We start from the raw sequence: 22,855 nt of genomic DNA, 5'->3' as shown, positions 1-22,855 counted from the left end.
CTATGACACTCAACATCTGAGGTCATCAGTCCCCTAGAACTTGGAACTACTTAAACCTAAGTAACCTAAGGACATCACACACATCCATGCCCGAGGCAGGATTCGAACCTGCGACCGCAGCGGTCGCGCGGTTGCAGACTGTGGCGCCTTGTCTAACTGTTAGCAGAGGCACTCGCGTCGGTCGTCTGCTGCCATAGGACACTAACACTAAATTTTGCCGCACTGTCCAAACGGATACGCTCGTCGTACGTCCCACACTGATTTCTGCGGTTATTTCAGGCCTGTTGCTTGTCTGTTAGCACTGAAAACTGTACGCAAACGCCGCTCCTCACGGTCGTCAAGTGGTGAGAGACAATGCCTTAAATTTAGTAATCTCGGCACACTCTTCACACTGTGGGTCTGCCGGCCGCTGTGGGCAAGCGGTTCTAGACGCTACAGTCTGGAACCGCGGGACTGCTACGGTCGCAGGTTCGAATCCTGCCTCGGGCACGGATGTGTGAGGTTAGTTGGGTTTAAGTAGTTCTAAGTTCTAGGGGACTGATGACCTCAGAAGTTAAGTCCCATAGTACTCAGAGCCATTTTAACCATTTTGAACTGTGGGTCTACGAATACTGAATTCACTAACGATTTCCGAAATGGAATGTGCCACATGCCTAGCTGCAACTACCGTTTAGTATTCAAATTGTGTTAAATTGCGTCGTGCGGCCATAATCACGTCGGAAGCCTTTCCACACGAATCACCTGAGTAAAAACCGAGCGAGGTGGCGCAGTGGTTAGACACTGGACTCGCATTCGGGAGGACGACGGTTCAATACCGCGTCCGGCAATCCTGATTTAGATTTTCCGCGATTTCTCTAAATCGCTCCAGGCAAATGCCGGGATGGTTCCTTTGAAAGGGCACGGCCGACTTCCTTCCCCGTCCTTCTCTAATCCTATGAGACCGATGACCTCGCTGTCTGGTCTCCTTCCCCAAAACAACCAAACAACCTGAGTAAAATGACAGCTCCGTCTATGCACTGCCCTTTTATACGTTGTGTACGCCACCTGTGTATGTGCATGTCGGTGCCCCACGACTTTTGTCACCCCACTGCACGTATTATGCTGCTTCATAGTGAGGACGATTTACGGTATTTTCTCTGAGACAAAAATGTGTTGCAATCGGTGTTACTTTCTGTGATGAGGGTCCACCTTCGGAGCGCAAAATGAAAGCAACTCGCAGACGACGGCTCGGCGCGTTGCAGGTACTTCCTGAAGTCGGAGGACATGTCGATCCCGGAGCTGGCGCGCGACACCAAGTACCACCGCACGGGCGGCCCGCTCACCGTCAGCTACGCGCCCTTCCGCTCGCCGCTGGCGCAGGCCTTCGTCGAGGCGGCCCACGAGATGGGCATGCCCATCGTCGACTACAACGGCGCCACGCAGACCGGCTTCTCCTACCTGCAGAGTGAGTGCCGCCGCCCGCCTTCCTCGGCGCTACGGGGCCGCTCGCTCCAGCAGTTCGTGCTGGAATCTCATTTTCACTAACAAACAACTCCCAGTTGTACATGCATCTGCATCGACAGCTGTTTTCCCCAAGTCACGTGACCGCTCGTAGCGGTTGCTACTTTCACTACCCTATAGCTCTATTTTTATAGAACAAATTTCCTTCAAATCTCTCATTACGAGATGATCACCACCAACAAACCGCCCCGCAGGATCAAATATTAAACATAATTTAATCTCGAACGGATGTTTCGCTGTCCGCAGGAGTGTGTGTGTGCAGTACTGAGTCTTCCTGATATTAGCAACTGAAACACAGACGCCTGTCTTTCACAGACAGTAAAGACTGAGCTAACGCTCTTACTGCCTCAGCTATTCAGTTGCAGCTCACTACTCTCCCTCTGTTTCAACTCTGCTACCTTGCCTCTTTCCCAAGAAACGGCTTCACTGTAAAGAAGCGGTTGTTTCCAGAAATAATGTTGCAGTTCGGTCCGTGAGGACGAGTGGCGAGTCGTGGCTGGATAGCTCAGCCGATTAGCGCCTTGTCCGTGAAAGCGGGGCCAGTCGCGGTCCGACACACAAGTTTTGATGCCCTCCACAGTCCTGTAGTAAGCTGTTACACAGAGGAGGAGCAGCTACTGCCTGCGCTAGCAGGTGGACATAGGAAAGACACGAAACGACGGAGAGAAAACGGATCACAAAAACGTTCTGCAACATCACATATGACGTCCACAACGGAAATGGATGTACTATTCGTAACTTAAACAGCAGAACGTATAACCGTCATCATAATAGCAACAACACAAAGTCGCACTTATCTAGTATCTTAGCACTGCCTATCCATAAAACAAAGGCATTCGGAAACTATTACTCTGCTACTTCAGTCAGCGGCAATAAAAACTCCACTCTGAGCCCTGTTCTGTGCGCCGTTGCATTAAAGGAAACTTTTGAAGCACTTTCTTTTGCCAACCTCACAGCGTTTCCCTACAAAAATAGCACATAAAGCCAGTTTCCCGCCTGTCAAAAAGTAAACAAAATCCGTTGCTCAATCAGCCACGCCATTTTCTTACTCTCACCGTTACTCGTGTATCCATCACCCATGACGTTGGTTTCTCTCTCTCTCTCTCTCTCTCTCTCTCTTTCTCTCTCATCTATTGCTCCCAATGGCCTACTTTCACTTTTTGTACTTTTCATGAAATAATATAAACTTATCTTGATAATTATATATCCATCTAGTAAAAACTGAATAAAACCAATATTTGGTGACATACGCGTTTCATCTTCATTTCTTGCAAGCCATCTTCATTGACCTGAAATACGTACATACTTATTTTTATAATATTTGTTTATATATTGCACATTAAACATTCAGTTTCTCACAGTTCATTTTTGTTTTTTACGGCGTAGTAATACTTTCTGCTTACAAATTTTGTAGATCCTGCTCTACATGTGTTTTTTTTTCGATTTTACTGTTGTTCTTCTGTGTACTGCCATTCGAAATTTCGTATTGCCAACTCTCGGTGGTAAGTTTGAGACAGCTCAAATCACTCTGTGTGTGTGTGTGTGTGTGTGTGTGTGTGTGTGTGTGTGTGTGTGTGTGTGTGTGTGTGTGTAGTCGTTTTACTATGACTAAATGTATAAATTGGTTCTTTTATGTTATATTTATTTTTTGCCTTATTATAGAGACATATCTTGAACACACAGTTGAGAGTTGCAAATAAAATTCAACAGTGGGAAACAGCATCTGAAACGTAACGTCAAGTAAATGTGCCTTAAATTTCTACTGCTGTGTCAACGAAATTTCCCATGGCAGCAAGCAGAGGAACAATAGCTGTGAAACTGGAAAAAGAACACATTTCGAGCAGGAGCCACACAATTTGTAAGTAGAAATTTCAGGTGTATTATTACGTCATAGAAAACAGCAAGTGCCAAAACTTTTTATATCCTCAATATATAATGTCCAGTACGTAGAATGAATTGTATAAACATACATATGTATATGCAAGGTGTTTCAATGAAACATCACATATTCCCACAGGTGTCAGTATTGGTCAAACGTACAACAGAAGTTCCTGTAATATGTCCAGAAACCAATAACTGCTGAGATATGGGTCAATCTGTTCTCTTATTGCCGTCTGTCCGTTACGTAGAGGTAGACACTATGCGCAGTGCAAGATGTGGTTACCAGCACATCCCCATGCATTCCTCAGCCCTTATTCGCAGTGAATCGCGCACATTTTCAAATATAAGTGGCTTCAATCGAATTGATTCACATGCGTTGGTCACATGTTCCTGTTTCTTCTGCGCATTCTCGATGGGTGGGGCATGCACTGATACCTTTAAACGTCCCATATGCAGAAAAGAAACGGATTCAAGCCCGGTGAACGGAGAAGTCGAGCTACTGAACCTCCTCGGCCAGTCCGTCGCCCACTAAACATGGTGCTGAGTTACTGTCGCACGATCCGTAGAACACGGGGTGATGACCAGTCAGGCGTAAACCAAGTCATCGTCTTTCTGCGAGTGCAACATTTTCGTAACTCATCGCGCAGAAATCGGTGATATACAGCGTCTGGTAATCTGCTTGGTAACGCGAATTACCCACCCTAAGAGTGCGTCACCGACGATTCCTGCCATAACATTAATACCGTTACGACCTTACCAAACTATAATCATACGATCATAGCTGTGGCTCCTTTGATTGCTGTGGGAGATGGCAGATCGAAACTACAACATATCAGAGATTAGTCGACTTCATTGCGAGAATCATAAAAAGATTTACATAATTTTATAGAATCCATTGCCACAGGAGAGTGTTGAATTTACAGCTGTCTTTCAACAGTAAGGCATCACTTGATACACAGAATTACAAACTCTTCTCTTGAAGTACGAAGTTCAACTGATACAAAAGTACAGTGGCATCTGAGGCTTGATTAGTTTTCGCGTCCTAACTGGATTATGCTGAATGCTTCATTGGAGGTCACGAGTCGGATGGGCGGCTCCATGCTCGGATCTATATAGACCTCCGTGCGATGCCGCTGTGGTGGTGAAAGAATGTTGTGTCTTCAGAAGTGCCTCCCATTCGTCGTTGCAGACTGCACCGATACACTGCTGATGTCTGCGATGTCGGTGCACGTCGCCGTCTTTGGTGTGGCCGTGCGGCGTTTGGGCCGTACCACAGACACTGGCGCGATCACGGTGACGATCTCCACGATTTCTCGAGCACTCTCATCTACCGACACGTGTGCGTTGTCGGAATTAATTACGATATCTCTCTTGAATCCTGCATCAACCATACATAAAATGCATGCTGTGAACTGTGGATCTTCAACGGCAAATGTATCCACAGCTATTGGTTTCCTGGCATAAAATTTCAGGAACCTTTCGTCTAGTTTTGACCAATACTACCTTCTGTAGGAATACGTGACAAGTGTTTTTAAAATATCCGGTATTTTATGCTACTGTAGATGCCTTGTAAAAAATAAAGACGGAACGCATATGGCACGAAAACTTCCTTTTATTCCGTTATAGTAAGACGGATCCGCAGTAATAATTATTAACATAATATTACACGCAGCTGAGGACGGCAGGGGAACGGAAGTTAAAGATGTTAACATGATTTTCTTCCACTCTTCACGTTGTAGCTACTTACAAGTATTGTGCCGCATATTAAATTTAAGTCTTTTTTTTATCTGTGTCATCACGTGACTACGACGTTAAATACTGGGTTGGTGCGTAAGTTCGTAGCGTTTTTCCGTACATTTAATAGAGACAACAGATGCGTACAGCAGGGACTTTAGTCTTGAACAATATATTCTCCTTCCACTATAAACGAAAGTCTGCCAACGCTGGGGTAACTTTTTCATTCCGCGACTGTATTTTCTTCGGGAAAGCAACTTCCTTGAAGGCAGTTCGATAGGGTGTGGAAAAGGTGTGCATCTGAGGGCGTAAGATCAGGTGAATAAAGTGGGTGCGGAATGACTTCCCACTTCCCAAACGAACTCGTGCATAGTGCTTTTTGTCAGTTCTCCGGTCGTTGTCTTGGGCTCCCTCTGCAAGACGTGTCAGTTGTTGACAATAAATGTCAGCAGTGGTGGTCACACCCCCGGAAGGCAATCAGTCAATTAGTACTACACCATCGACTCTTACCAACTGAAATCGGGACTCATCTGAGCAGGCCATGTTTTTCCAGTAGTCTAGGGAAACCAGAAATGGTGACGAACCCAGGAGGGGCGCTGTCAGAGATGTCCACCTGTTACCAGAGGCACTCGCGTCGGTCGTCTGCTGCCACAGCACATTAACACCAAATTTTGCCGCACTGTCCAAACGGATACGTTAGTCGTACGTCCCGCATTGATTTCTGCGGTTATTTCACACCGTCGCTGTTTCATCAGATGGCAATCATTATCTTTGGTGTATGCGCGCAGTTCTTTGTACGGTAAGTTGCTGCTCTGTCTGGGCTCAATCATTCCCTTCGTTTCCTTACGTCAGGATGAAGAGAGAATTTCTCGTGACCCATATCAATGCACGGTAGGAACGGCCGGTGTTGTTCACCGGCTAACTGATGCGAGCAAGCAGTGGTGCAGATATGGCCACCAGCCGATTTTTGTGACTTTGGCTCAGGGCATGCGGTATCCGTACCCCTCCGATTTTGGACGTTCCCCTTGCACGCAAATGTGAAACGATGGTAGAATGATCACAGTTCGTCACATTCGCCAGTTTCTCCGTACAGTGACGCGGATCATTGGGGATTAATGCGTCTCAACCGTCTGTATCAAACGCTGAAGGTCTTCCTGAATGTGGAGAGTCAGTAACGTCGAAATGATCCTCCTTAAAACGTGAAAATCATTTTCTTACCGTGCTCTGTCGAACTGCATTATCCCCATAAGGGCGCAAATGTTTCGGGCTGCCTCTGCTGCTGCTGCAACCCTTCTACTGAACTTAAACAGAAGAACATGTCGGAAATGTTCAGATTTCTCCACTTGGGACTCCATTTTCTATTCTCCACAGCTCAACTCAGTATCTCCAAATGACAAATTGACAATACGTAAACACGGGGTGCAACAGTGCAATACAAATAAAAACGACGACCGATAAGTAAACCCCTAGCGACTGGAGTACCAACATGAAAAACAAAAACGCTACGAACTTACGCACCAACCTAATAAGCGGAATCCTCGTCGGAGGTGGGTGAGGGCCCGACGGTCCTCACCTTTCCCTGACGGGTAAACCGGCCCGCGAGACTAACGCGGCGCGCTTCGCAGACACGCTGCGCAACGGCACGCGGTGGTCGGCGTCGCGCGCCTTCCTGCACCCTGCGCGCGGCCGGCGCAACCTGCACGTGCGCAAGCGCTCGCTCGTCACCAGGGTGGACGTGGACCCGCAGACGATGCGCGCGCGCGGCGTGGAGTACATGCGCGACGGCCGCCGCCACTACGCGCGCGCCACGCGCGAGGTGGTGCTGTCCGCCGGCGCCATCAACAGCCCGCAGCTGCTGATGCTGTCCGGCGTGGGGCCGCGCCAGCACCTCCAGGAGATGGGCATCCCCGTGCTGCAGGACCTCAAGGTGAGCGGCGCGGGCGGGGGCGGGGGGGTCGAGAACTCTAAGAGCGCCACGGCCCAGGTCCCCAGGGGGACCAGTCTGTCTTTTCTCCTTTAATCGTCACTTCCGCCTACATAGTGGCTCCCCGTCTCGGATGAGATAACTCCTTACCGCGCACGAGGGCACTCACTACACTGCTACACTCTTCTAGTTAACTGGAACGTGAGTGAGCTGAATTACATTAAACTTTCCGTACTGGAAAAATAACTGCGTCGATCACAAAGGACTGTAACACTAGATTTAAGAAATGCTACCTAAAACGACACCGCTGCCCCGGACGACACACCAGAACTGCGGTCTGCTAAGCTCCACGAAAGAATTTCGACATTCAGGCCTTTCACGAATCAGCTTCTGAAGCACAATGCAGGCAGTTTCATTGCTTACTCCCGCCTGGCACTGAAAGCTCTCCTATGGAAAGTGCTTCTTTCTACAGCAATATGCGCCGGAAAAGAACTGTCCTTGTGGGAAAGTTACTAGCCTTGTGCCACACTAAAAGGGTCTGGCTACGGCCCAGGTTGGACAAATCTGCACCCATTCAAACCATTACATGCCAGGAGCTGGTCCTTATGAACATAACGGTGAAGATGAAGATGCTGTGGCTTGGCCAGCAGTGAAACGTTACATCGTGTATATAATTTATTGGTTCTTCTCTACTGTCAAATCACCACACAACCTTAAGGGAGTTACGCACAAATACGTTTTGTGGAAGATGAGGTTCATATCAGCGGAGTCGCAACTGGTGTCAGGAGGCTACATGTAACACAACACCAAATTTGGAGAGAAATGGTTCAAATGGCTCTGAGCACTATGGGACTCAACTGGCGAGCTCATCAGTCGCCTAGAACTTAGAACTAATTAAACCTAACTAACCTAAGGACATCACGCACATCCATGCCCGAGGCAGGATTCGAACCTGCGACCGTAGCGCTCGCGCAGTTCCAGACTGTAACGCCTAGAAGCGCTCGGCCACCCCGGCCGGCCACCTACGCATGATTTTTTTAAAATAAATTATTATTAATATAGTACTAAACCATTTTAATAGCTTCATCCACGAAAATTGGCAGTTAACTTCTCAGTTAGAAATTAAAAAAAAAAGACTTTTCAGTGTTTTTGGAAATTAAACCCTGAAGAGGTTAAAATAGGAGATGAAAGTTTTTCATCCAAATATGTTATTATGAAAGCATTTTTGAAACTGAATTTCAGCAAACTGGTATTTGGCTTCTCGGTTGGATATAAAAAAAAATAGTGTGTCGGTGTTTGACCTCTAAGGGGGTGAAAAAGAGGATGAAAATTTTTATGGAAATGTTTAGCTCTACTATTATTAAAATAAAGTAAATCCAAATCTGTGAAGATTCGTTCTTTACTTCTAAAAAAATGTGTCCTAGAAGATGAAAGTTTCTATGGAAAAATCATGACAAAAACTCATAAGGCAGGATTAACAAACACCTGTTACAGAAAAAAAGAGAGAAAGACTGTGTAAACCACACATTCTACGCGAGTGTAGCAGCAGGCGCTAACTCAGTCACACTGTGGCCGCTGCTTCACATCGTGAGCAGGCCAGAAGTTTGTACAAGTCATGATAGATTAATTATTAAACGGAAAACAGGTTATAATTAGACATCAGACTAACTGACTAAAGGTGTTTCTCTAGTCGTAGTTTACTACGTTCAATGACATTCTAGTAGTTAAGGCGTGAAGACAATTACTCGCGAGATTCAGTACTCAAGAGCGAGCTACGTATAATCGGGTCTTGCAGAGTAGTCCTGACCCGTGTGCCGGCCGTTTCAGGTGGGCTACAACCTGATGGACCACATAGCGCTGGGCGGGCTGACGTTCGTGGTGAACGAGAGCGTGTCGCTGCGCACGGACACGATCCTGGAGAACCGCGACTACTACGTCGACTACCTGGCCTACCACCGCGGGCCCATGGCCGTGCCCGGCGGCTGCGAGGCGCTCGCCTTCTACGACCTCGCCAACGAAAAGGACCCTGACGGCTACGCCGACATGGAGCTGCTCTTCCAGGTGGCACTCGATTTTCTACAGCGCTCTCTCTCTCTCTCTCTCTCTCTCTCTTTCTTTCCTTCCTTCTGAACACCTCAACAAGAACTTTTGTCTTTTTTTTAATTTACACGAGGGGCGTTCCGTATTGATTTACACTTTATTTTTTTCCCCATCATTCATAATGCGCCGTCTGAAGCATCATTACATCTGCAAGTATGTAGCACTTTGTTCTACCCTTAGGCGGCAGAACGACCACTGAAAGTGTATTCCCTGCACAGTATAGCCAATTTTCCCGATCTCTGTCATTAAGTGATATGGCAACATACACCGTGATCCTCAAGGACAATGCCGGAGGTTGTGGTTTCTGTGCAAAGAGGTTGTAAACACTGTGGATATTCGCAGGCGACTGGTGGCAGCATGTCACCACAAACCGAGTACACCTGTGCGGCTGGCTGGTAAAATAGCCGCACCCAACGGTAAGCGGGGTAACAACAGTCAACATTTCAAGAGTGGAAAGACATATTCAGGAGAATCGTCGCATCACCTTCACTGAACTGGAGGCTGCCAGAGAACTTGCCAGAAGCACTCTGCAGAGCCAGGACCCAGAAGGTTTTATGTCCAAACACGTGACTGGCGACGAGACTTGCCTCTACTACCGTGAGAAGGAGACCAAGGCCAAATAAATGGAGTGCAAACATACAGCCAGACTGCTGCCGAAAAAATTCCGTGCAGCTTCCTCAGTGGAAAAAAGCATGGCCACAGTCTCTTGGGACGCGGACGGAATCCTCCCCATGGACTGGCTACAACCAGTGACCACCATTAACAGTGCCGCGTAAGTGGAGGCACTTTGGAGGTTGCGCCATGCAGTTCGGGTAGGAAAATGGACGGAAGGAGTGTTTAAGGTAATCCTCTCATATGTGGTTCTGAGTAGTCCAGACGGGTTGCTGACGCAACTACTTGGGTCCGAAGATGATCGAGAGTGATTGAAACTTGTCGTCTAATTGAAAATGTGCAGTTGAGACGGAACAAAAAAATATTTATACAGTTGCTGAATCTCTCAAGACGATTATGTCGACTATAGCGAAAGGAGTGTTCTTGCAATACAACAGTTGCCACCATACGAGTCGGACAAGCACAGCTGCCGTTGTTGTCGAAGGGTTCCAGGTACTGCCACACCCACCATATTCTCTTGTCCCTTGTGATTACCACCTATTCTGGGCTATGAAGAAATCTGTGTGCGGCCATCATTTCGCAGAGCTGCAGGAGCTCCGAACTTCTGTCCTGAGATGGGTGCGTCACACTCCAAAAAAGTGGTTCGAGAGGGGCGTACAGAAATTACCATAACGGGGGCACATGTGTGTGCAGCTAAATGAAGACTACGCTCAGAAAGTTGCATGTATCTGCCGAGGCATAGAGGTTCTTACCGACTGCTAGAATAAGTGAAATGTAAATCATTATGGAACGCCACTTGTAGAAGGCACTGTGTATGAAATAATCGACTGGTTTGCCCGGAATATGCATGAAAATGTGTCGTTCCGCGACATGAAACCTGAGGGGCAGAATTCATTAGCACACCAAGTTCAACGGAGTGCAGTAGCACAGGAGTGATGCACAGCGCGGAGACGATAAGGTAGCAGCGGCAGAAACACTGGTCGTACTCTCACTGGTCTCAGTTAAGCGCCGCAACAGATGAAATCAGTTTTAGCCCTAGAGACAACGATGTAGAATCACCTTTCTTAACTTCTGAACTATTCGTCAATCACAGAGTTCAGTTTCCCACATCCTCAGCTCTAAAGAACTTGTCAACATAGCCGTTGTAAACTCGAATATTTCACGATCCCGGTTGTTTCCTGCCTCTGCTCCTCTCTGTTCTTCCTTCATGTCAAGGTTGGCATTCTTCACTTTTCCCGCGCCTCTTGATACTTTGGTTGTCTTTAAAGTTTCTGACTTTGTCATAACTGTGCCTTACGAAATTCGCAATTATAATAGCTGGTCTTCAAACAATGAGTCGTTAGCCGTTTCCCTAGTTTGTTTTGTATCACATAGCCTGAGGCGTAAACATAGGTAAGTACGAGTAATAACTTCGTTATGAAGCACCTACTGCATGAATATTTGACCTTTTTTGCTCTTCGTTGACTGGCCTTATTACGCGACCGACTTAGATGAATACTTTGAAATCGTAAAATTGACGTCTGTGTATATTTTACCTAACAATTTTGTGAATCTTAACAGCATGAAATAAACAATTACATCGTTGTACTCGTCAAACCTTCTGACGACGAAACTTTTGTGATAGCAAGGCTTAAGTTTGTATCGAATTGTCAAAGCAATTAGTTTTAGCTTAAAGTTCACAAAAGTCGTTTGTCTTTCATTACCAGGGCGCGTTTAAATTAATATTAACAAAGTAGTCGATCATCTGGCGACGTAGTAGCTTAATCAATGTAAACGAAAAAAGTTGAATGTCGGGAATACTTGGTCTGAAATTTTTGTAGAATGGTAGGAGGGAGAGCCGCGAATAACGTACCAGAAATCCTCATTGGTGGAGGATGAGGGAGGAGTGGATGCGCTTCTGGAGGTGACTTTTGTACGTTTTTCTTGAATATATAACCGCGGTCTCCAGCCAAGACGTATCCAATGTGCATTACATTTCGAACAAAAAGGTTCTGCTGATTTTTCTTTTTTTTTGTGCAGGACTAGTAGTTTGCGCGTAGCGAGCGACGATATATGAAAATTTCACGCGTGGTTTATGAAGGCCAAATACACTCCTGGAAAATGAAATAAGAACACCGTGAATTCATTGTCCCAGGAAGGGGAAACTTTATTGACACATTCCTGGGGTCAGATACATCACATGATCACACTGACAGAACCACAGGCACATAGACACAGGCAACAGAGCATGCACAATGTCGGCACTAGTACAGTGTATATCCACCTTTCGCAGCAATGCAGGCTGCTATTCTCCCATGGAGACGATCGTAGAGATGCTGGATGTAGTCCTGTGGAACGGCTTGCCATGCCATTTCCACCTGCCGCCTCAGTTGGACCGGCGTTCGTGCTGGACGTGCAGACCGCGTGAGACGACGCTTCATCCAGTCCCAAACATGCTCAATGGGGGACAGATCCGGAGATCTTGCTGGCCAGGGTAGTTGACTTACACCTTCTAGAGCACGTTGGGTGGCACGGGATACATGCGGACGTGCATTGTCCTGTTGGAACATCAAGTTCCCTTGCCGGTCTAGGAATGGTAGAACGATGGGTTCGATGACGGTTTGGATGTACCGTGCACTATTCAGTGTCCCCTCGACGATCACCAGTGGTGTACGGCCAGTGTAGGAGATCGCTCCCCACACCATGATGCCGGGTGTTGGCCCTGTGTGCCTCGGTCGTATGCAGTCCTGATTGTGGCGCTCACCTGCACGGCGCCAAACACGCATACGACCATCATTGGCACCAAGGCAGAAGCGACTCTCATCGCTGAAGACGACACGTCTCCATTCGTCCCTCCATTCACGCCTGTCGCGACACCACTGGAGGCGGGCTGCACGATGTTGGGGCGTGAGCGGAAGACGGCCTAACGGTGTGCGGGACCGTAGCCCAGCTTCATGGAGACGGTTGCGAATGGTCCTCGCCGATACCCCAGGAGCAACAGTGTCCCTAATTTGCTGGGAAGTGGCGGTGCGGTCCCCTACGGCACTGCGTAGGATCCTACGGTCTTGGCGTGCATCCGTGCGTCGCTGCGGTCCGGTCCCAGGTCGACGGGCACGTGCACCTTCCGCCGACCACTGGCGACAACATCGATGTACTGTGGAGACCTCACGCCCCACGTGTTGTGCAATTCGGCGGTACGTCCACCCGGCCTCCCGCATGCCCACTATACGCCCTCGCTCAAAGTCCGTCAACTGCACATACGGTTCACGTCCACGCTGTCGCGGCATGCTACCAGTGTTAAAGACTGCGATGGAGCTCCGTATGCCACGGCAAACTGGCTGACACTGACGGCGGCGGTGCACAAATGCTGCGCAGCTAGCGCCATTCGACGGCCAACACCGCGGTTCCTGGTGTGTCCGCTGTGCCGTGCTTGTGATCATTGCTTGTACAGCCCTCTCGCAGTGTCCGGAGCAAGTATGGTGGGTCTGACACACCGGTGTCAATGTGTTCTTTTTTCCATTTCCAGGAGTGTACAACGCTGCGGGTTGGATAAAGGGACCGCGGTAGGGGCAACTGATTTACGCTGTATGTGTCAGTGGGTTGTGTGGAATCAATCCACTAATACCGGTCGATATGGAGACGTGACACAATGGCACAAAGCAGGTATCGCACTTGGATATGACGATGAACACACGTGTATGAAGTTGCCCGACTTGCTGCTATATTAGGAAAAGCGGTGAAACATTACACAGAAGAGTTTGGTAGCTCTATTTGGGGTCTAGCCACCAATGGTCCCACCCGCTGGATACGCACACATGTGCAAATTGATGGACTCTTTTTCTCTCCCCGAAATGAAGCGTCTGTCAAGGGTGGTGGACGTGATAAACAGTATTAGCGTGATATCTCCTTGGGGTGTTTCAGTTTTTTGTTTTTTTTTTCTTGTGTGGTTATACCACAGCTACACATAGGGCAGGAGCAGGATGAGGATGAGCATGATGGTGGTTGTTATGGCGTATTACCGTAGCTACACAGTACAGTTTTGGCCTCAGATGCTGTTTCAGTTTGGTTTCTGTTCCTACTAGAGATGGGCAAAACTATTCTTTTCAGAGATCGGATCAGAACTGTTCACTCCCTGAAATGAATTAGCTCTTTTTCATGACTCACCACTCATTTACAATAGAAAATAAATGGAAGGCACATTGCCCTTTAAACTTGGTTTATTCCAGTACTATACCTGTATTTTGATCTTATTTGATCCTATTTTGAAGTAACACAGATAATGAGTAAGAATTTTGTATTGTTTATTGAAATTTCCACGATATGACAAAGTTTTTGATTATTGATTTATTTTGCACTATCGTGGTTTTTTGCGTGATCGGAAAATGTTGTAACTTGAGATTTACATTAACAATATATTTGGCTATAATGTATTAAAATTTCATTAACCTCATACAAATACATCGCAAGCCATATATTTTTAAAGTGAACTTTTCCTTCCGAAGACGCCTAAAATCGCAAAATCCGTACCAGAATAAGAAAAAAAAAATATAAATTTGACTGTAAAACGAAAGTGCTGCATATAGCCTTGCGTAGAATAAAACAAGGAAAATATTGGTGTATCACATTTTGCGATACGTTTATTGGTTCGCTCATAATTAAAGCGTAAATTCGAGTGTCCATAATAAAAATCCTATAGTAAGAGGAGTCATCAGGAACCTAATCTGATCAGTTTAAACAAATCAAAATAAAATAAAAACAAATGATGTATACATAACATAATAATGTAATATACATAGCGGTATTACTACGAAGAACAATATCCAGTAGAGACGAACTCCGATGCAGAAGCACTGAGTCGAGCAGGTCGAGCCGCGAGCTGTATTACTGCGTGAGCTAAGACCGCAGAGACCAAAGTGACACCTGAGTTGCTTTGCTCAACGCTCTGGCTAGAGTCGAGAACGGTGGGGTGAGCGTTGAGCGGGTGAGTTCCGAGGGTGGGGGGGAGCGGTGAACTCACCCGCTCCGAGACAAATCGTCCGTTCCCTTGCGAGCAGGTTGTTGCAAATAGTTCCTATGTTATCCGCTAGGTGGCCCTCTGTCCTGTTGCTCGCATCAACTGCCAAGAGGGCAGGACGTGTGACTGAAACGATCGCCGACAGAGTGCGATGCGAAGTTAAGGTGCGCCAGACACTGCACGCGGCAGACGACGCACAGAGACGGCACGGCATATGTGAAACACAAAATCCCATGGGGCACTGCACAATGCAGGCAGCCAAGGTCGAAGCAGGGCAGAGGCCGGCGCCGGCTGTGTTGTGTGGCGTGCACTGTGCTCTGACCAGCAGAGGCGCTGCTGATATGCTCCCTCTCTCTCTCTCTCTCTCTCTCTCTCTCTCTGCCGTGGGAAACGTTTGGAGCTACCGTTCTTTTTTTCTGAATCACTGATTGTTCACTCCTTTGAAAGATTCAACTCTATGAATCAGTTCAAGAGCGGATCCCCCATCTCTAGTTCCTACCTGACACAAGGCCGGGTAGCCAGCTGGCTTTGGCGCACTTGAAGACGCTACGGCTCGCCTTGCAGGGCGGCTCGATCGTGTCGGAGCCGACGCTGCGGCGCGGCTTCGGCGTGCAGGACGAGCTGTACGAGGCGGTGTACGGGCCAATCGAGCAGGCGCACACGTGGATGGTGCTGCCGATGCTGATGCGGCCTCTGAGCCGGGGGCGCGTCATGCTGCGCAGCAGGGACCCGCAGGCCAAGCCGCGCATCTTCCACAACTACTTCGCGCACCGCCAGGACGTCGACACCATGGTGGCCGGCATCCGCAAGACCATCGAGATCGCCCAGACGCGGCCCATGCAGCGCTTCGCCTCCAAGCTGCACGACATCCCCATACCGGCCTGCGCCTCTCTGGGATTCAACACCGACAAGTAAGTGACGGAGGCCAGGCGAGCGCAGTAACGGGGCATCTGTTCATGCAGACGGAGGGTTAGATTATACGACAGCCACCAAGGACGACCACTTCAGCCTATGTCGCAAGCAGATTGTCGCAGAACTTTAACAGGACTTGCTTAATTCTGTCAATGTCATTATTGAGCACTAGTATCCTCCACGGAATAAGTGTTTCCCAGCAGGATTACAGTCCACTCCAGAAGGACTGAAACGTCTTCAGATCCTGCCAGGCAGTGAGCAGTTAGGCTGCGCAGTCATAGCCCACAACTGGCCGAGGTCTCATACGTTACACCGTGGCACCGTCCCTGTCAAACAGGAGGCGTGTGCCCGCGCGCTAGATCACTCTCGACCGAGGAAGCCAGCAAGTACAGTGTGAGAAATGAACAGAAAACCGAATAATTAATCGATTCGTTGCTTACAAATCTACGTTTGTACGATAACACACGCCACACCGAAATAACAAAAATTAGCCACGTTCCAGTAGCGCACGCGCGCTGACGGTTCCGTGCAGACTTTATACAGCTCACCCGTCCTGGGACTCGAGAATCTCAACAATTCTGCCTGTCTTATAGATACTGGCAAGACATCGGTCCAGGGAATTCCAAGACCGTATCAGAATCTCTACACTAGCTCCCCCGACTAGCGCAGACACACAAAAAGGAAGCGAACAGGGGACTTCAGTTTATGTATGTAGATACAGGCGAGTCAATAAAATAGTTTTTATTTACTTCCTGAAACATGACTACAACTTACATTTTACGCTTTCGTGCAGTATTGTTCGTTTATTATGCTTTCGACAAGTGATGAATGCAACGTATGTTCTAACGGAAAGAGATTTTTTTATGTGATACAATTTAACAATTTTCAAGTTTTTACTTTACTTGTACTACGAAACCTTCTTGCTTCTTGCCAAATTTCACGGTTCTAAGACAACGAGAAATACCATATGAGTTTTGATGGGCGAGTTTTCAAGTATCAAAATATGTTATCTAAACGGCCGGATCTTTTGATTGTATCGACTTAGAATCCTAAATTTTTTCATTGCCAAGGGACCGTAGACCTTGATGACTGACATATATTTGAATTTGATACGCCAACCGGTTCACGAGAAAAATGAGCCTTAAAAGACGGAGACCGACAGACACACAGAGAGATAAAAATGACAAAAAAATAGTTTTTCGTACGATGTAATTACAAACTGACAATTTTCAGTTCTTTCCTCTCTCGTACTCTGAAACCTTGGGTCTTCCCAAATTTCAACGGGAAGTTCCCTGTAAGATTTAATCAGTGAGTTTTCGAGTATCATAATACGTGACATTAATGGCCGTATCCATTGACTAAACTGACTTAGAAACCCAATTTTTTTTTAAATATCCAAGCGACCATAGAACTTGATATGTGACACAAATTTCAACTTGACACGTCCACCTGTCCCTGAGAAGAAGTGTTTGTTCTTTACTGTCAGGCAGACAACAAAGCGATCCTACAGGGGTTCCGTTTATACATGTCGAGTTACAGAAATCTAAAAAAGTGGTAAGAAAGGCAGAAATGTGGATGAAACAAGTCACAAGTGTGCGTAAAAGAGGTATTTATTTATTCCATACATTTACAAATAATTGGAAATTTGTGGTGAGCACTATGGGACCCAACTGATGATGTCATCGGTCCCTAGGCTTACACCCTACTTCATCTAACTTAAACTTACTTACGCTAAGTACAACACACGGACCAGTGCCCGAGGGAGGACTCGAACCTCCGACGGGAGGAGCAGCGCGGACCCTGACAAGACGGCTAAGACGGCGCGGCTACCCCGCATGGCAAATAAATGCACCTTCGACTTCTAGTCGCGAGTGGGTCGCGGGAAGAACGATTGTCGGTAAGCGCCTGTCTGAGTTCGAATCTCTCCGTCTTGACCTTCAAGGTCTCTTCGCGAGATGCACCTGCGAAGAAGCAATACATGTGTTGACTCTCCTAGGAACGTACGCTCTCGGAACTTCAACAAGAAACCACACCGCGATGCAGAACGCCTGTCTCGCAGCGCCTTCCTCTTGAGTTGGTTGACGATTTACGTGACACTTTCGAGCTTACTGAATAAACCTTTAACGAAACTCCCTGTTCTGCTGTAGGTCTCCTCTATTTCATCAATTCTAGTTGGTGCGGACCCCAGGCTGACGACCAGTACTCAAGTATTGGTCGAACGAAGGTTTTGTACGCCACCTCCTTTGTTCATGGCACTACATTTTCTGAGGATTCCCCCAATGAATTTCAGTCTGGCATCTGCCCTGTCTACGACTAGTTTTATGTTGTCGTTCCCCCTTAAACCGCTCCGGACGCATATTCCTAGATACTTAGTGGAGGTGGCTGTTTTGATTGACCGTTCTGCAATCGTGTAATCCTACAGTAATGGGTCTTTCGGTCTATTTAGGCGCAGGACGTTACATTGAATTATATCGGAATGCAACAACCAATTCCTGCGCTAAGCGCCGACGCTATGCATGTATTCGTGCATTTCGCTCCAGTTTTCTAGTGTTGCGACTTCTCCACATACGACAGCCTCATCGCCCGCATCTCGTGGTCGTGCGGTAGCGTTCTCGCTTCCCACGCCCGGGTTCCCGGGTTCGATTCCCGGCGGGGTCAGGGATTTTCTCTGCCTCGTGATGGCTGGGTGTTGTGTGCTGTCCTTAGGTTAGTTAGGTTTAAGTAGTTCTAAGTTCTAGGGGACTGATGACCATAGATGTTAAGTCCCATAGTGCTCAGAGCCATTTGAACCATTTTTTTTGACAGCCTCGTCCACGAAGAGTACCATTGACCTTCCGCTAGGTCATCTAAGTAGGCTTGCACTCAGGAAATTACGAGTAATGGCACTGTAATAGTCCGTTGGTGTACGCCTGAAGTTATTTTCACGTCTGAAAATTTCTCTCCATTGAGAAAGACATGCTGGGTTTGTTTGCCAGAAACTCTTCAGTCCAATCACACAGACCTTTTGATATTCCGTACGCTTGTACTTCGTTCATTAGGAGACAGTGCGAAAGTGTATCGAGCGCTTTATCAAAGTCAAGGAACAGGGTATCTTCCTGAACGTCTGTATCTATCGCCTGGGTCTCGTGGACAAGCAGAGCCCACTGGTTTCACAAGATCGTTATTTTCCGAACCCACACTGCTTCCCACATACGATATTTTAAATCTACAGTAATGTAATTACATGCTAGCGTAGAACATTCTGCAAACAGAAGACGTCAGAGACATAGGCTTGTAATTTCAGCAACACTTTTTGAAAACTGGCACAACGAGAGGTTTCTTTCCTTATTACTAGGATGTAGCGATCTGCCGTACACTGCTGCTGCAAGAGGAACAAGTGCTTTAGCATACTTTATGTAGGGTCGTACGGCTATCCGGTCAGGTCCAGTGGCCTGCCCTCGGTTGAGCGATCTCAGTTGCTTCTCGTCTTTCGACATCTGTCATTTTGATTTTCGTGTGACGATTTAATGGAAGAATCACAATACTATCTTCCTCAGTGAAATAGTCGGATCATATGTGCTATCACATTAATATTGCTGTGCGAAACATACCTCAATTGCTACAATTATATCCTACAACAACTTTCAGCCAAGAATTCTATCTTTATTATCCCTGTACAGAGACTAGAGCACAGAGTAATGTTACTGTATCAGTCTAGAGAATCATTTAATAAAATTCTTGGAGGTTTTAATATTTTCCATTTATATCTTTTGAACGGAGGATTAGCGATCCTCAACTGGAATTAGTCACGACCTTTGTTTCATTGAGCTCGCGTAACGTTTCGAACTGTTCGCGAGACACGAAAATAACTGAAGATGATGTCTTCACTACAAAGCAGTCCCTTACAAAGATAGTGGAATTCGTCGTAGTCTTCCCGTTCACTGTTCATATCATATAACAACATTCGTCGCTTCCTTGAAGAGAGTTGAAATAAGAACCGCAGTTGGCAGTCGTCGCAACTATTGGTCGTGTTTACCGCACGGCAGCGACTCCCTCGCAACGAGTGACAGACGACAAACGGATCGCCGGGTCCCGGTCGCTCGACAGCGCCTTCCCTTGCTGGCAGCTCGCTCTCTGGTTGGCCGAGCCTTTAGAGTAGGGGAGCACGACAGTAGACTGATACAGGCCCACCTAGCTGGGGTGTCACTGACCGGCAGCTCGGAGGTAACAGGTCATTTCCTCGTAATCTTCGCCAATTGAGTGATTTCTGCATTAGCAACTACTGCCTAACCCCACCCTTGATACTTACAGGACCTACGATATGAGATAACGGTACAGAAGATACAGACCAACACGCAGACGTATGGACTCGAGGCCAGTTCTCAGCCAGCCATTAAGGACCACTCCTGAGGCTTATGGAAAGCGAGGCAGGACTCACAACCGCAAACGCATGCAGGACACCATGTGAACGGGATCATTATTACGTTGAGCAGATATAGTCTACCACGCAAGAGCACCGAAAGGACCAGTATTTTTATGATTTATAAGGAAAAGTGTTATAGATACTAAGAAAGCAAGCAAGTCTTCAATAAAAGCGGCGGCGTGCAGCCCCTTACGGAATAGAACCCACGAACTGCGAGGCTGAAGTGGACACGTCGGTCGTGAAGCGAAAACTACACGCTGTATGGCAATGGAACGAACACGTGTGACGTCATGACTAGCTGCCAGAACACAAGGGTCGGTTGTTACTCGGCCGCAGTCTCGTGGCGGTTGAAATACCTGACTGAACCGGAATGTAAATCCGAGAATATTTTCCCCAATCTTTGCTTCAAAGTAGTCATGTCTGTATGAACTTAAATATCCTCCCAGTCATTTCATAGTTAAATACTTAATTTCCCAAACTCCATGTGTTGCATTAACACGATAATTTTGAAGCTTTTTGTCAGTGAAGGAATGTAATTTCACTTACTAGAGCGCGATCGGATTTGTACTCTTCTTTACTTTTAAATTTCTGTTCTAAGTCCTAGATTTAATTTGTTTAGCTCAACTTACATACTTCGGCATAAAGTCTTCCTCAGACAGCTCACATCGCTCGTCATTCATATGGACAACAGCTTTTTATCTTGAGATTATGTATTGAGCAACGTAATCTAATTGTATCTCAGACTGACTGCATTTATATAACTGCAATTAAATATGTTGTTAGGTGCGATGTAGAAGGACATTAGAATAAAGAATTTTCAGGCTGTTATGGAACAAAGATAGTTATTACAGATAAATAGAATGATTTATATTTGGGGAGCAAAATAACTGATGATGGTCGAAGAAGAGAGGATATAAAATGTAGGTTGGCAATGGCAAGGAAAGCGTTTCTGAAGAAGAGGAATTTGTTAACATCGAGTATAGATTTAAGTGTTAGGAAGTCGTTTCTCAAAGTATATGTATGGAAGTGAAATGTGGACGATAAATAGTTTAGACAAGAAGAGAATAGAAGGTTTCGAAATGTGGTGCTACAGAAGAATGCTGAAGATTAGATGGGTAGATCATGACTAATGAGGAGGTACTGAATAGGATTGGGGAGAAGAGAAGTTTGTGGCACAACTTGACAAGAAGAAGGAACCGGTTGGTAGGAGATGTTCTGAGGCATCAAGGGATCACCAATTTGGTATTGGAGGGCAGCGTGGAGGGTAAAAATCGTAGAGGGAGACCAAGAGATGAATACACTAAACAGTTTCAGAAGGATGTAGGTTGCAGTAGGTACTGGGAGATGAAGAAGTTTGCACAGGATAGAGTAGCATGGAGAGCTGCATCAAACCAGTCTCAGGACTGAAGACCACAACAACAACAGAATGATTTAGTCGATATAAATGTCTTGCTAAGTCAACGTCGTCTGGAGCAGTAACAGACTAAAAAGGGAGAAACGCAAGAGTAACAACGTGCACACAGCTTTGCGTTTGGCTACGAGCTTCTTTCAGCACAAACCAAATTCTACCCCTACATGTTGGTGCGCCAGTGTCTCGACAATGTCCTTAGTCTTTAGTAGTTCATTCCCAACAACGGGCAAGTGAGGAATAACTCGAGCCCCATGTAAGACAGCAGGTAGCTGCGGTACAGATCCGCCCTGTGCCCCTGCAGGTACTGGGAGTGCGCGGCGCGGCACCTGACCTTCACCATCTACCACCAGTCGGGCACCTGCAAGATGGGGCCCAGCTCGGACCCGGACGCCGTCGTGGACCCGCGGCTGCGCGTGCGCGGCGTGCAGGCGCTGCGCGTCGTCGACGCCTCCGTCATGCCGGTCATCCCCGCCGCGCACACCAACGCGCCCACCTACATGATCGCCGAGAAGGCGGCCGACATGATCAAGGAGGACTGGGGCCGCCTCGACGCCGGCGGCGACTCCTCCGCCAACCAGGTGCGCCGGCGCATGGCGGGGCGCCGCGGCCGGTGACGTCACCGCCGGCACTCTGCCGCTGAGCCCCGACCCCGACCCCCCCCCAGTACGTGGGTGGCGCGCGGGCAGCCTCGCCTCAGCACACTGACTGCGTTCCTACCTCACAGGCGCTCCACGGCGAACGTAGCCAACCCAGTCCGTCCGTCCTGCAATTTCCTGCTCTACACAGTGGGACTAGAAGCTGTATCTCGTCCCAGTTCCAGAACGTATGTAAGACAGTGCCAAATTCCATGCCGTGCATCAAAGTCACATACGAATAGAGCTTCCGATTCCTCAATGTTGTCGCGACTTCGCAATGCTTATAGTAGACTTCCTTGGTATCGCAGATATCAGAACAGTGTCATTATTTGTAATATACTTTCCCCTGATCATCCCCAATGACGACGCTTACTACAGAGCAAATGACTTACACATTTTACTGGCAACTACATGTTGCTCACTAACCTTATTATTTATAATGTTTGCTTTAAATAGGACTGTATTACAATATTTATAAATAAATTGTATTTACTGGCTCAAATAAAGATCAACTGCAGTATTGTATACAACATGACGATGTTCCCATCCCGCCCACGAAACTAATTTGAATAATGTATTTTAGCATCAGATCAGTTTGGATTCCGTAGAAATACTGGAACACGTGAGGCAATACTGACCTTACGACTAATCTTAGAAGAAAGATTAAGGAAAGGCAAACCTACGTTTCTAGCATTTGTAGACTTAGAGAAAGCTTTTGACAATGTTGACTGGAATACTCTCTTTCAAATTC

At 47.1% G+C, this 22,855-nt stretch overlaps 1 protein-coding gene across 1 annotated transcript in view; it reads left to right on the top strand.

Moving 5' to 3' along the window:
* LOC126100337 (glucose dehydrogenase [FAD, quinone]) overlaps nt 1–22,634 on the top strand; it is a 121,143-nt gene extending 98,509 nt beyond the window's left edge. The window contains exons 4-8 of the mRNA XM_049910950.1: nt 1,242–1,444; nt 6,741–7,042; nt 8,867–9,100; nt 15,309–15,655; nt 21,771–22,634. Of these exons, the coding sequence (XP_049766907.1) occupies nt 1,242–1,444; nt 6,741–7,042; nt 8,867–9,100; nt 15,309–15,655; nt 21,771–22,083 (1,399 nt within the window). The 3' untranslated portion in view covers nt 22,084–22,634. The remainder of the gene's footprint in view (nt 1–1,241; nt 1,445–6,740; nt 7,043–8,866; nt 9,101–15,308; nt 15,656–21,770) is intronic.
* Nucleotides 22,635–22,855: the final 221 nt, after the last annotated feature.

The sequence above is a fragment of the Schistocerca cancellata genome, chromosome 9 (genome assembly GCF_023864275.1).
Source record: "Schistocerca cancellata isolate TAMUIC-IGC-003103 chromosome 9, iqSchCanc2.1, whole genome shotgun sequence".
NCBI lineage: Eukaryota > Metazoa > Arthropoda > Insecta > Orthoptera > Acrididae > Schistocerca > Schistocerca cancellata.
The sequence above is the reverse complement of the archived record's forward strand: the minus strand, read 5'-3'. Positions and strand labels throughout refer to the sequence as shown.